General features: G+C 36.1%; 1 protein-coding gene across 2 annotated transcripts in view; it reads right to left on the bottom strand.

Moving 5' to 3' along the window:
- AP4E1 (adaptor related protein complex 4 subunit epsilon 1) overlaps window positions 1-14,608 on the bottom strand; it is a 55,644-nt gene that overhangs the window by 38,330 nt on the left and 2,706 nt on the right. For both annotated transcript variants that reach the window (XM_034994650.1, XM_034994651.1), the window contains exons 3-7: window positions 10,859-10,982; window positions 7,141-7,214; window positions 6,578-6,699; window positions 3,492-3,651; window positions 1,314-1,480 (exon numbers count right to left, since the gene is read on the bottom strand). In XM_034994650.1, the coding sequence (XP_034850541.1) occupies window positions 1,314-1,480; window positions 3,492-3,651; window positions 6,578-6,699; window positions 7,141-7,214; window positions 10,859-10,982 (647 nt within the window). The remainder of the gene's footprint in view (window positions 1-1,313; window positions 1,481-3,491; window positions 3,652-6,577; window positions 6,700-7,140; window positions 7,215-10,858; window positions 10,983-14,608) is intronic.

Here is a 14,608-nt window from a genome sequence, read left to right as displayed (position 1 = left end):
GAACTCCAACTAGAGCTACACAATAGGATAGGCTGGATTATATAAAATAAAATTAGGACAAACATTTGTAATGTGCATATCTACTCCCATCACCTCTAGTTTTTTTACTTAGGTTTCCATCAGGAATTGAGATTCAGAAACCCAGGAAAAAGTAACATAGCAGTACCAGAAGTGATACAGTCCAATTAGCTCTCATTAGGAGCTCGCAGGCACATGGACACTGACATTACACTGACAAGGCATTACTAGGAGCAAGAGCCTAGAAGACAATCCCTTTGTAAAGCGCTAAAGAATTAGAAGGTACCCTACTGCAGAGAGAAGAACCATCTTTCATAAAGTCAAAACACTGATTAGCAAATTTTTTTTTAGCATATATTTTCTTAAGACAGAAACACATCAAGGACTCAAGCCATGGTCCTTGCTCTCAAGGAAACTAAAATCTAGTTGGACTTGCTCTTGACCAGTTCAGGAAAAAATTTTTAAAATATGTGTGCACACATGCACATATATAGAGAGTGAGAAAGAATAATACCACAAATGCAAATAACTGATGTCTCTAGGTAAAGGGTATAAGGAAGCTTCTTGTACTTTCTTGCAACTTTTCTGTAAGTTTGAAAAACTATGGCAAAATAAAAAGTTACAAAAGATATATATAACTGAATAGACACCCATAAGAAGTTTAATAGAAAGTATTGGCTAAAAGGGTAACTCAGACAAATGAATTAAGACGAAGCACTCACATCCAACCAGAGCAAGAGTCAGCAAACTATAGTCTGCAGGCCTATGCTGGCTAAACGTTTGTTTTGTATGGCTGCAGGATAAGAATGGTTTTTACATTTTTAAATTATTGGGGGAAAAAAATCAAAAGAATAATATTTCACAACACATGAAGATTATATGAAATTCAAGTTTAACGTCCATAAAAAGTTTTTTTTGGAATACAACAATGTTCATTCATTTATGTAATGTCTATGGCTGCTTTTGAGGTGTACAACAGCAGGCTTGAATGGTTGCAACAGACAACATACAGCCCACAAACCTTAAAATATTTATTGTCTGGCCCTTTACAGAAAGTTTCCCAATCCCTAAGCTAGAATGATTAAGAAGGCTTCGTGAAAGATATGGAGCCTCAGAAGTCCCTATGAGCAGGACTTAGATAAGCAGAGAGCCAGGATTATCCTAGCAACCTGTTATGTACTTCTTACAGTGGTTTATTTATCATTATTAAGCCAATTAAACATTGGGAGAATCTGACTTATGAAACTTCTAGGTGATAGGCTATCAGGGTATCAAGTTTACTTAGAACAGTTCACCTTTGATCATCTTTTCCTAGAAGTCCTAGTATTCTCAAGAGCTGGATTTGTAACCATGGTGCCGGCACACTGTGGTAATTGAAATCTACTGGGAGCTTTCCTCCAACTACTTGCTTCAATATTGTTACAAAACTCCCCGTCAAGTCCTTATATCCAGATGAATTTTCCTATATCCAAAAAACAAAACAAAAAAATGTTCTGTTAATAATAATGTCTTATCAAATATAAAATAGACCTGGTTAAAATGCCATACAGAATCTAACTTAGTGTATGTTCACTTAGAAGTTTCATGTACACATTTAATGAAACAGTACTCTAATCTAATTAGTTTGATTTCTTCCTTGATGAAACTACTCTGGCTACCTGATCCAAAGCTGTATCATCCCCCAAAAAGCTTCCACCAATACTTGTCCCCACACAGTCTTAATCACATTTCATAAATTCTTGTGATTACATCTTATATAGAAATTTTACTAGACAATATCAGCAATTATATCAAAAAGGGAAAAGAACTGGCATACTGAAAAGGGGCAGTGTTATTTCTACTTTGATGAATATCAAGGCCTGTTTGCAATCTCAGAAATTTGTTTGCAAAAGACTTCTCATGTAAACGATAATTATAAATAATATATTTATTATTATTCAGTTAAATGTGTTCTGGGTGGAAGAGCACAAGGCACAGTCAAGACTACTCAACCATTCAAACCTCCCCCAAATCAGTGCATCTGCCTTTTAAAAATTAATTAACCCGGGCGCCTGGGTGGCTCAGTTGGTTAAGCGACTGCCTTTGGCTCAGGTCATGATCCCGGAGTCCCGGGATCGAGTCCCACATCGGGCTCCCTGCTCGGCGGGGAGTCTGCTTCTCCCTCTAACCCTTCCCCCTCTTGCGCTCTCTCTCTCACTCTCTCTCTCTCTAATAAATAAATTTAAAAAAAAATTAATTAACCCTATAGTATTTAAACATACCTGTGTTTCTGAGTGAGTGTGCTTTGCTTATCTATCTGACTAATCTCTTGGACTGGGGAAATTACATATACATTCTTCAAAGTAAACATCAGCTTCTTCACTATAATTTTTATTTAATTATCAAGGGCACATTTTTGGAAGGGAAATAATAGCTCTTTCAAAGTTTAGTAAACATTAGAGGAAAAATAAGATATAACATTTGACACAGTATAATGTAAGGAGTCAACACTGTAGTCCATATACCTTATACAACCCCCACTGGCTCTCCTCATTTCTATAAGCTATAAAGTTGTATAAAAGAAAGTCACTGCTTCGGGCACCTAGGTGGCTCAGATGGTTAAGTGATCAGAGAGTCCAAGGATCAGGCCCCATACCAGGCCCTGAGTTGGGCTCCGCACTCAGCAAGGAGTCTGCTTCTCCTTCTCCTTCTGCCCCTGCCCTGCTCGTGCTCTCTCTCTTTCTCTCTCTCTGATATATAAATAAAATATTTTTTCTTTTTTTTTTTTTACTAAAGATTTTATTTATTTATTTGACAGAGAGAGAGACACAGCGAGAGAAGGAACACAAGCAGGGGGAGTGGGAGAAGGAGAAGCAGGCTTCCCGCAGATCAGGGAGCCCAATGTGGGGCTCGATTCCAGGACCCTGGGATCATGACCTGAGCCGAAGGCAGACGTTTAACGACTGAGCCACCCAGGTGCCCCAATAAAATATTTTTTTATGGGCTCAGGTCATGATCCCAAGGTCCTGGAATCGAGCCCCACATTGGGCTCCCTGATCGGTGGGAAGCCTGCTTCTCCCTCTCCCACTCCCCCTGCTTGTGTTCCCTCTCTCGCTGTGTCTCTCTCTCTGTCAAATAAATAAATAAAATCTTTAAAAATAAATAAACATATTATTTTTTTTTAATTTAAAAGAAAGTCACTGCTCGAAAAACCACAAATCTGCAAATTTCAATCTTCTTCTATAGCTACTATTTTTCCATACACCTTTAGTTAACTCAAAAAAATCTAGTCATTTAAAAAAACAGACTAATTCTGTAATGTGCCTACAACTCATGCTATCAAACAACTTGCAAAAATTACTATTAAAAAGTCAACAGTAAAAACTTGAAATGTTAAATAAGCATTGTACTGAAAAATCTGAGTTTTCTTTTAATTCCATAATTACATTTTTCTACTGGCAACTACTCAGTACCTCCTGAAATTTCCAACTTACCTTAATCATCCTAAAGTATATGTGCAAAGAAGCAGCCATGACCCCAACATCTCTGTCACAAAGTGCTTTCCGAAACTTAATGTGAATATGCTGTACTTGATTAGGAGCAATGAGGTGGAATTTATATAACGCCAGAACAGCTTTTCTTCGTATAATCTCCCTAAAGATAAAAAATAAAATCTAAACAAACCATCTGACTTGTCATGCATTTAGTTTGAAAAGACTGTAGATGAGATGATTTTAAAGTATCAGCTATTACCTTAATATAAAAAGAAAGAATTATACATTTATTATTTCTTTATTCTAATCCACCAAACTATAAAAAGTGGTTATCTCCAGGAGGTAAGACCTCAAGAGACTAATTGCCCACGTTATAAAAATCTTTAGTTACATAATTTTTGGTAACAAGCACGTATTTATTATTTTTGAAACCAGAACAAACAAGGAAGAAAAACAAACTCCTCAATTCCCTAATTCCACTTTTGAAAATCATCTCTCTAGAAACTGGGAAAAGAATCAACAGTTCTAATCTATAAGAGGTAATTCTGCCTAGTAATATTAAACAGTCTATTATTATTGAAAATCTCATTAACATTCTACCTTTTAATATTTCTTTTTTTGTACCATGGGCAAGCATATTCCAAATACTTTAGGGAGGCAGGGCAACAGAAAGGGAGACTCACATTAAAAGATGTTACTCTTCCCCTTGCCCAGCTCATGTTTCAAAAATGTCATTACAGTGAAGAGGAAAGTAGGAGCATCTGGGTCTCACTGGGTTGAGTATCTGCTGTCAGCTCAGGTCATGATCTTGGGGTCCTGGGATCGAGCCCTGCATTAGGCTCCCTGTTCAGTAGGGAGTCTGCTACTCCCTCTGCCTCTCCCCCCCGCCACCCTCTCACTTGTGCTTGCTCTCTCTTTCAAATAAGTAAAAACTTAAAAAAAAAAAAAACAATGAAGAAGAAAGTATACACTAACCCTACACTTAATTTGTAACAGATAATGTCTAGCACACAAGAAGCAAAAATAACAATCCTATATTCTAATGTAATTTCCAAGGAGGTATATTCCTTGTTATTCTCACTCATCCCTATTTCTAAATATTTCATATTTGCAGGCTATGCTGGCAGTGCTCGTAACAGCAGCAAATGTCACAAAAGTGAAACATTTGCTTTTAGGTATTTCTGTTATCTTAAATCACAGAATCTCAAAATTGAGATTATTCAATGCAATCCTCTGTGTTCCAGTCAAGAATACCTTTTATAAGATTCCTAACAAATGTCAAACTTACCTTCTTCTAAATTCCATTAACAAGCAACTCACTATCTTCCTAGCCAAACTATGCCATGATGGAAAATTATTTTTACAGAGAGAGCAAAAGCAGACTAACACAAGATTTGCCATTAATATTATTAATACTATGGTGGCTGTAAACTACATCTCAGTGTATTGCTATTGAGTGTTAACCAATTTCAGTTCTGAGAGAGAGTAGATAAATGAAGTAAGATAAAAGAAGGCAAACACTCAACAGGCTCAGGAATCCACAGGCCTAACAAAAGACATCAGGAGACCTGGACAGAGGCTGACATGGTGAAATTCGAAAGTCAAGTCCAAGTCACATCTTCTTTGTCACATCCACTGGCCTACCTATAGCTCTTACCCATGTTCTTCTGCATGGAGTTAGGTATGGCCATAACAGCAGAAGCAGAGTTTCAAAAAGTCTAACTGGTGGAAGACAGGAGAGGCCGGGTTTTGAAATTAGAGTACATGGGAGGTAATAAGGAAAAAATTCAGTTCTCAGAAGGATTTCATACAAATGCTCAGTATTTGATTACCACAAAAGAGTGGGGATATGGAAAAATTGCATAAAAATAATGCTCTGCTATGATCAGATCAACCTGTAATTATCTAAGAAAAATAGTATTTTATTTCCAGTAATTAATTGTCTATAGCCATCATTTGTTCTGAACACAGATCTGACATAAATAAAACACTAAAGCAAGTCTGAAAAGCCTATGAAGTTATTCTATAATTCTTAGTAAAAGCTATCATTTTAGCCAGAAGATTCATGGTCCAAAATTTCTGAAAGAATACAAATCATAAGACAACATTTTATAATCTCAGAATACTAAAAATACTAGCTTAAAGAGACATGTAAAATAAATATTGCATGAATAACAAAATTATTAAGAATGTATATATAACTAAAATACTGTAATCACAAAAAAAAAAAAAAGGAAAAAGTGATTGCAAACTTCTTCCTAGCCCTAAAGGTTATGAAGTTAAGAGCTTGGTTGAAAACAGAAAAAAAATGAAATAACAAAACAAAACCGGGGCACCTGGGTGGCTCAGTCGGTTAAGTGACTGCCTTCCGCTCAGGTCAGTATCCGGGAGTCCTGGGATCAAGCCCAGCATCGGGCTCCCTGCTCAGTGGAGAGCCTGCTTCTCCCTCTGCCCCTCACCCTGCTTGTGCTTTCTCACTCTCGCTCTCACTCTCCCTCTCTTAAATAAATAAATAAAATCTTTTAAAAAAATAATTGGTGAAAAAGTTAAGTCAAGCTGATAAAGAGAATTAATCTTATAAGATTAGCAAAATACTACAAGTTAAGGTTTATCTGGATATATAATTCTATAAAATAGAATTTGAACGCTGCAGTTTTGCTATGAAAGCAACCCCAATACATTGAAGCTCTGCATTCATAGTACTTGAACCACTGCCAGATTTTTTCCATTATTTCACTTTATCCTCAAAACAACTTTGTGAAAACTAACATGCTTCAACCAACCCCATATAGCCAAAGGAAAAACAGGACCACTGCTGGTTAGTGGTAGAACTGGGAGGAAAGCCACGGATTCCTGACACTAAACCTCACTGCCTCTCAGTTTAACTTTAGAAATCTGCCTGGCATTTTCTCGAACCCACATAAAATAAAGGACGATGCTATCAGGGATTTTTTGCATTATATCTGGCAGTCAAAGAATAGCGTCCACCCTAACAGCATTAAGTTAAAGTTATAATAAATTTTTTAGTTTGAATTTTTGTTTTGAAATATATAGTATAGCCACATATCCAAAAATAATTTACTTACTTAGAATGTTGAAGTTTATCTTCAATTAATGGAAGAACAGCTGGAATCATTTCTCGAGGGAAAATCTGGCTGACGATAGTAAGTGCCATACACACTTCTACCAGGTTAGTGCTCTGCAAATCCTGATGTAATGATTAAGCAAACAAAACATTCAGTGCAAATTTTGAAACTTGGGGTTAGTGAGTTCAACATGGCAATGGTCCTACATACTTAACAGTTTTCTACTAACTTTATAATTAATTTGTACATTCAGTATGGATCCTGGAGAAAAAGACAACAGCTGGAAAAGGGCATCTGACTAAAAGTCTTCAGAGATCTGCTTTCAAATGAAACCGTAATAACAGCAGCAGGTGCATGTTTCATTTAACCCTTACAACTGGATTAAGTTCTATTATTAGCCTCATTTTTTACAAACTCAGAAACTGATCCAAAATATCTTTCTAAGCCCATTCTGTAAGTCTGGCTTCTTCCAAAAATATCTAATTCAATATGATTGAGGTGAAATGTCAGCTGCCTGGAAGGATAATTTAAGACATCATATTTACCAACATACAATACAGTACCTTTACAACTGTATTCACAAGGAGAAGCAGCAGTTCATGATTTTCATGTAGAAATAAAGAAACAGCCAAATAACCTACAAAATTTGAGGGGAAAAGTCTCATTATTACCTGCCAAAAATGAACTTCTCCCAAGAAATTAAACAAAGCAATAATATATTCAAAAATTTAAGTGTCCAAGTTAACAGCTACTGGTAACTATAAAGACAGATTGCAAAATATGAGGTTCAAAAACTTCAGGAAGATTTCAGACGTTCTTTATCCTAAAATCTTTCATAATTATGTATCACAGAATATACATGAAGTGGAAAAGAAGCTATCTGTACCAACTTAAAGTCCTATAAATGACATAAGAAATATATGCCTTCTATCTTCTGTGCATATCTCTACACAATCAATCAAAATATTTTCTATCTTGTAGCCAAACATACAACTGTTCAAAATCTAATAGCTACTATAGTTACTAGGGAGTTACTGGCTATTTGTTATTATTGAATGAGCCACCTAATACCAACCTATATAGTGTAAATCATATATTAAACCATAAACAATATCCTATTTTCTCAATATGAAGATACACTATTGAAGGAATAACAGTTGTTGAGGAAAGAAGCACCGTCTACCACATTAAACGTAATCACTGATTTAAGTAAGCATTTTTATTTCAATATTAAAACATAAAAAGTACATCTTAGGATTGAGGAAATACATTAATACTATGACAGATGCCATGTACATGGACTCTAGATACTCCAAGTCATTTTCTTGTCACCCTTTCATACTGATAACATTTGTAAGACAGTTACTATGGGTCAGTACATTACAAGCCTTACCTCATCCAATCCTCACAACTCTATTAAGTATTATTATTCCCCAAAAGAACATGAGGCCCAAAAAGGGTAACTGCACAAAGTCTATGGCTATTACATGGTGGAGCCAACACTCAAACCCAGTCAGTAGGAGTTAGCTCATATTTTAATACCTATGCTGTCCTGTCTCTCCACACAGTCTACACTGAGGTCTTATTCCCTGACTTCCACCCTCATTGTTTTCCATTCTTCCCAATTCTTTCAGTCCTCTCATTAGGAATTCTAATGTCAACTGTGCCCACCATTATCCACACACGTGTGTGTGTGTGTGTGTGTCTGCTGGGAATCATGGGAAAGCTGTTAGAAACTACCTATTCTCACAACCAAGAAGTAGCAGCATGAGAAAGAAAAAAGAATATACCCAGGGGCAAGAAAGAATTGAGAAAAACCCTAGGGAGCATTTAAAGAGATTAAGTCTTATCAGATTGCTGAGCACTCATGTGATCAGCTATAATATCACCCACACCCAAGTCACCAATATCAAGGTATGAGAAGATAAACAAATTCAAAGACCATCTCAAAAAAAACCTTAATTCTATCTGTTATAAAAAATATCCTAACTATTTTGACACTCAGGATACAGGGGAGAGAATATTTGGTGACTCAAAAGATGAAAAGGTTCCAGAAGACACAGAATAATGACTATGATTATGGAATATGTTTGAGATAAAAGAGTGACATACAGGATAAGAACACAAGCTTTGACTTATAGAAACTTGGGTTTACATTCAGGATCCACCATTTATTAGCTGTATGACCTTGGACAAGTGACTTAACCTTTCTGAGCCTCAGTCTTCTCCTCTCTCGCAAGATAAAGCACCTAACATAATACCTGATCTAATGTACTGAAATGTATTTTATTCAACAATATTCCTATAAAAAATAAGAAGGTGTCTCCATCAGAGAAAGCACCAAAGCTATTCCTAGAAATCTCAGGAGAGCTGAAGAGGCAATAGCACCAGAGTGAAGACATACAGAAGGTTTAAATACTATCTTAAAAAAAACAACTTCTATTCATTAGCACACATAAAAAATGTCATGATACCTACAGATATATGTCCCTCTGCATGGCAATAAAATATTTCCCTACGATCATAAATCTCAATAAAAATGATTCTGAGGTCTCTGTTAAAATTTCTATAACTATGAATAACACATGTACAAGGTTATTCACTGCAACATTATTTACAAAAGCAAAAAATAAAAAATAACCCATATGTCCACCAATAGAGCCCTGTAAAAACTATGGCCTATCCATCCATCCAATGAAAATGATGCAACTGTATAAAAGTATGAAGATGTCTAAACAAGGTGTAGAATAATCTATATAGCCATGCTATCTTTAGTATAAGGGAGCGCGTTCAAATATACAGGTGCATTTGCTTGTTTTACAAAAAGAAACAATGGCAAGATTAATCAGAAACTAATGAAAATCGGGCGCCTGGGTGGCTCAGTTGGTTAAGCGACTGCCTTCAGCTCAGGTCATGATCCTGGAGTCCCGGGATCGAGTCCCGCATCGGGCTCCCTGCTCAGCAGGGAGTCTGCTTCTCCCTCTGACCCTCCCCTCTCTCATGCTCTCTCTCTCTCATTCACTCTCTCAAATAAATAAATAAAATCTTTAAAAAAAAAAAAAAAGAAACTAATGAAAATAGTTACCTATGGGAGTAAGGAACAAACTTGGTAAGGGCGGCTAGAGATAAAAGTGAGACTTCTTTGATTAAACCTTTTTATAAGGTCTTAACTTTTGAAAAATATAACACTTTATATATTTTTTAAATTAAGTAGAAAATGAAAAAAATTATATGAAAGTCTAAGAAGCACAACATAGCAACAGCTGTAAAAAATTAGAGCACCAACCATTGTTTTCAAAATTTCCGTGCCTTTAGGGATCTTAGAATTAGTTCGAGAGCTAAAACATTAATACATGAAAAGGCAACACCATAAGATGACAGATGGTAAAAGCCACCCAAGTGATCACAGAAGAGTTAAAACTTGATTTGGAATACAAAGAGGGACAGACAGGATGCCAGAGGACATTCCCCTTGAAGGGAAGAATACAACAAATCTAGAAGAGTGGAGTGAGTTTCAATAAATAGAATACTGGGTGCACCTAGTCTCAGAATCTTTACCAAAATATCTCCCTCCCCCACCCCATCATCTGACAGAGGTGAATATAATTTGTGAAGAATGCTGGTCCTTGAAAACATGACACTATCAACTCCTCTGAATAAAGAACATGTTGTACTCCTATATTACTCTCACATGTTTCCTTCTTGAATTCTGATACACAGCTGAACCTACGTGAGTAAAAGATTTAAGTCCTTGATTTAAAGGATATTTCCTAATACCCCTAAAGGTTGATTAAAGAGACAAAACACTTTTTAAAAGATACCTCTAATCCTCACAGCTAACATTTATGAAACTAAAAACAGTATATTTAAAATTATTCAAGTCAATTTCAGTTTTTAATTCTATAAAGAAACATTTTTGATCATTAAACTGATGAGGTCAGACAGAATTTAAAATCAGCTTTATTGAGGTATAATTTACACACAAGAAAATTCACTCATTTTTTAAGTGTATGGCTTAATGAGTTTTGACAAATACAGATAGTCATCTAACTATCACAAAAACAGGCAATTTTTAATCTTCTCCAAATTTCCAAAATGCTATGGATCAGTAAGACTGATTTCACTTATAGGTTTGAGTTTTTGAAGTGTTCTCTCCTAAAGCTTTGGAAATTACAAGGCAGTGTTCTAAAAACACACTATATACCCACCATCATTGATTTTACATAGCTGCTGGAACTTTAAGGGCAACATTAAGTATAAAAATCTTACACACATACATACCTACTCTTTTTTCTAAAAGGTTTCCTTGTTGTGCCAACTTGATTGCATGTATGTAGCCAAAGGAAGCGTCATATCCAAGCATTTCACAATATATAAGTCTCACCATACATTCCTTCATTATTTTCTGCAAAGCAAAATATCCAGTAACTGCATAAATAAATAGAATACTTTGATTTTTTTAAAATTATGTTGCAATCATTTCACAGGGAAATCCCTTAATCCTGGCATTGAAGAAATAAAACATACACATATTATAAATTCATAACCTGAAGTCAAATTTTATAAATAAAAGTTGCTCCAAAACTTAGCTTACCAAAAGTACTGATTATAGTAAAATTATTTTAACATCTTGTTAGTGGCAACATTATAAAATAAATCAACTGTAGCTATTTCTTTTTTTTTTAAGATTTATTTATTTATTTGAGAGAGAGCGTGCATGTGCGCAAGCAGGGTGAGGGGCAGAGGGAGAGGGAGCAAGAGACTCTTAAGCAGGCTCCATGCTCAGCATGGAGCCCAATGCCAGGCTCGATCTAATGACCCCAAGATCATGACTGAACCAAAATCAAGAGTTGGACACTCAACTGACTGAGCCACCCAGGCACCCCAACTATAGCTCTTTCTAATTCTAGGCGTCCCTGTGTAAAATTTGGTTATAATATGAGACGCATGGTCTTCAGACAAAATTTCACCCATCGTAATATGACTTGGCTTCTAGATTGGAGCACATCATTTTAATATACTTTGCCAAATGAAAACATCCATAAAATTCCCAAAAGTTGGTAATCATTTGTAAAGAAAATAATTTTTACATTTAAAAACCAAATTGCACCCAAACTTTCTTCAGATTTATTTTGCTGTACATAATATGCAATAGTTTGTTTTACAGGCATTCTTTTTAAATAACTCTCAGTTATCAGGAACTGAAGGGCATGGTATCATTAATAGTATTACTATTCCAATATTTAATTTTTTAACTGGGTCTTTCAATATTTACAACACAAGCTAGTAAGTTGTTTTAGGAGATTCTACAACTTGTTTTATTAGCATAGTAATATTTGCATTCTCAATATTTATAGCAAATTTTAATCATAAATAAAAAATATAAATAAAATGTGTTTCAAAATAAGCCCACAGCCTATTTTAATATCTAAAAATTACCTAGGGTTAGTATATTACACAAAATTCAGGTCACTTATGTTTAAAGTAATAAAAGTTAATTCATTAGTATGTTAAGACTACTAAATACTGAAAAAAACAAGCTTAAAAGATACTGGAAGTTCTTCTTCAAAGGCTTCCACATCTGTGGACCCTGGGTGGCTCAGTCGGTGGGCATCTGCCTTGGGCTCAGGTCACGTCCCAGGGTCCTGGGATCGGGGCCCACGTTGGGCTCCCTGCTTAGTGGGGAGTCGGCTCCTGCCTCTCCCTCTGCCTCCCCACTCATGCTCTCTCTCATGCTCTCTCTCTCTCTCAAATAAATAAAATCTTAAAAAAAAAAAAAAGGCCTCCACATCAATAAGGAGTGAAAGTATTCATCTAATCCATTAAGTATCATCCCTGGTTTTGTAACTTTTTTTAAAAAAGATTTTTTTATTATTATTATTTATTTATTTGACAGAGAGAGAGAGAGAGTGAGCAGGGGGAGCAGGAGAGGGAGAAGCAAGCTCCCCACTGAGCAGGGAGACGGATGCGGGGCTTGATCCCAGGACCTTGGGATCATGACCTGAGCCGAAGGCAGCCGTTTAACCGACTGAGCCACCCGGGCACCCCAGTTTTGTAACTTTTTATCTCAGAGTCTTTCAAAGGTCATTATGAGATCTATTTAATTAAAATTATATTGCATACATTATTATTCTCCTAGTTTTAGAGAAGAAAGTCCATTCCCCAAAGCAGAAATTTTTTTTACAATTTCTCTAACAAACTGTCATGCAACCTCTACCCAACCACCTCAGGAACAGACTATAAAGCATGCCCAGAGAGGCACCTGGGTGGCTCAGTTGGTTAAGGATCTGACTCTTGATTTTGGCTCAGGTCATGATCTCAGGGTCATGGAATGGAGCCCTGCAAGGGATTCCATGCTGAGCGTGGAGCCTGCTTGAGATTCTCTCTCTCCTTCTCTCTCTGCCCCTGCCCTATCATGCTCTCTTGCTTTCTCTCTCTTAAAAAAAAAAAAAAAAAGCATGCCCAGAGTTGGATGTCCATTATTATTACAAAATCTTCCTTCTAAACTCTGGCTCCCTAACTTCTACCTATTTATCTTATTTCTCCAGATGTGTCAATTATAAAAAATGGAAATCAAACAAAGTAAAAGGAGAGATACCATTTCTGCTTAACATTTCTATCAAGTATCATGAATAAATACCACAATGATTTCATACATATACACACATATACATATCTAAACACACACACATATACATATATACACATAAATATATCAGATTAATTATGCTTTGAGCTTCATTTGTCCAAATATTTCTATGATCATAAAAGGAAATATATACATTCTCTTAGACTTTAAAAATGTTCAAGTCAAAAAATGGGCAAAAGACATGAACAGACACTTCTCCAAAGAAGACGTACAAGTGGCTAACAGACACATGAAAAAATGTTCATCATCATTAGCCACCAGGAAAATTCAAATCAAAACCACACTGAGATACCACCTTATACCAGTTAGAATGGCAAATATTGACAAGACAAGAAACAACAAATGTTGGAGAGGTTGTGGAAAAAGGGGAACCCTGTTACACTGTTGGTGGGAATGCAAGTTGGTACAGCCACTTTGGAAAACAGTGTGGAGGTGCCTCAAAAATTTAAAAATAGAGCTACCCTATGACCCAGCAATTGCACTCCTGGGTATTTACCTCAAAGACACAGATGTAGTGAAAAGAAGGGCTATATGCACCCCAAAGTTCATAGCAGCAATGTCCGCAATAGCCAAACTGTGGAAAGAGCCAAGATGCCCTTCGACAAATGAATGGATAAAGAAGATGTGGTCCATATATACAATGGAATATTACTCAGCCATCAGAAAGGATGAATACCCAACTTTTACATCAACATGGATGGGACTGGAAATTATGCTAAGTGAAATAAGTCAAGCAAAGAAAGTCAATTATCATACGATTTCACTTATTTGTGGAACATAAGGAATAGCATGGAGGACATTAGGAGAAGGAAGGGAAAAATGAAGGGGGGAAATCAGAAGGAGAGATGAACCATGAGAGACTATGGACTCTGAGAAACAAGGGTTTCTCAGAGAAACAAGACTCTGAGGGTTTTAGAGGGGAGGGGGGTAGGGGGATGGGTTAGCCCAGTGATGGGTATCAAGGAGGGCCCGTACTGCGTGGAGCACTGGGTGTTGTACGAAAACAATGAATTGTGGATCACTGCATCGAAAACTGGTGCTGTATTGTATGGTGACTAACATAACATAATAAAATAATAATAAAATAATAAAAATAACCCCCCAAAGAAGAAATGTTATTTATGTACACTATTGTGTTCATGCAAAATGATGATCACCCCTATATTTTTATTAGAAGAGGGAGAATACTCCCACAGTGACTTACACATAGAAGGCACTCACTACATATTAGCTGAATAATGTCGCTTGGCAAAATCTCATTATATGAAACCACATGAAAATTTAAAGGAAAAAACTTAGATCTTAATCTAACTATGTAGGGACCTATGTGGTCTGCATATAGTGGCTACTCACTAAATAGCTGCTAAAAGAATGCTGTTTGA

This window comes from Mirounga leonina, unplaced genomic scaffold (assembly GCF_011800145.1).
Source record: "Mirounga leonina isolate KUSES-001 unplaced genomic scaffold, KU_Mleo_1.0 Mir_91, whole genome shotgun sequence".
Classification (NCBI taxonomy): domain Eukaryota; kingdom Metazoa; phylum Chordata; class Mammalia; order Carnivora; family Phocidae; genus Mirounga; species Mirounga leonina.
The sequence above is the reverse complement of the archived record's forward strand: the minus strand, read 5'-3'. Positions and strand labels throughout refer to the sequence as shown.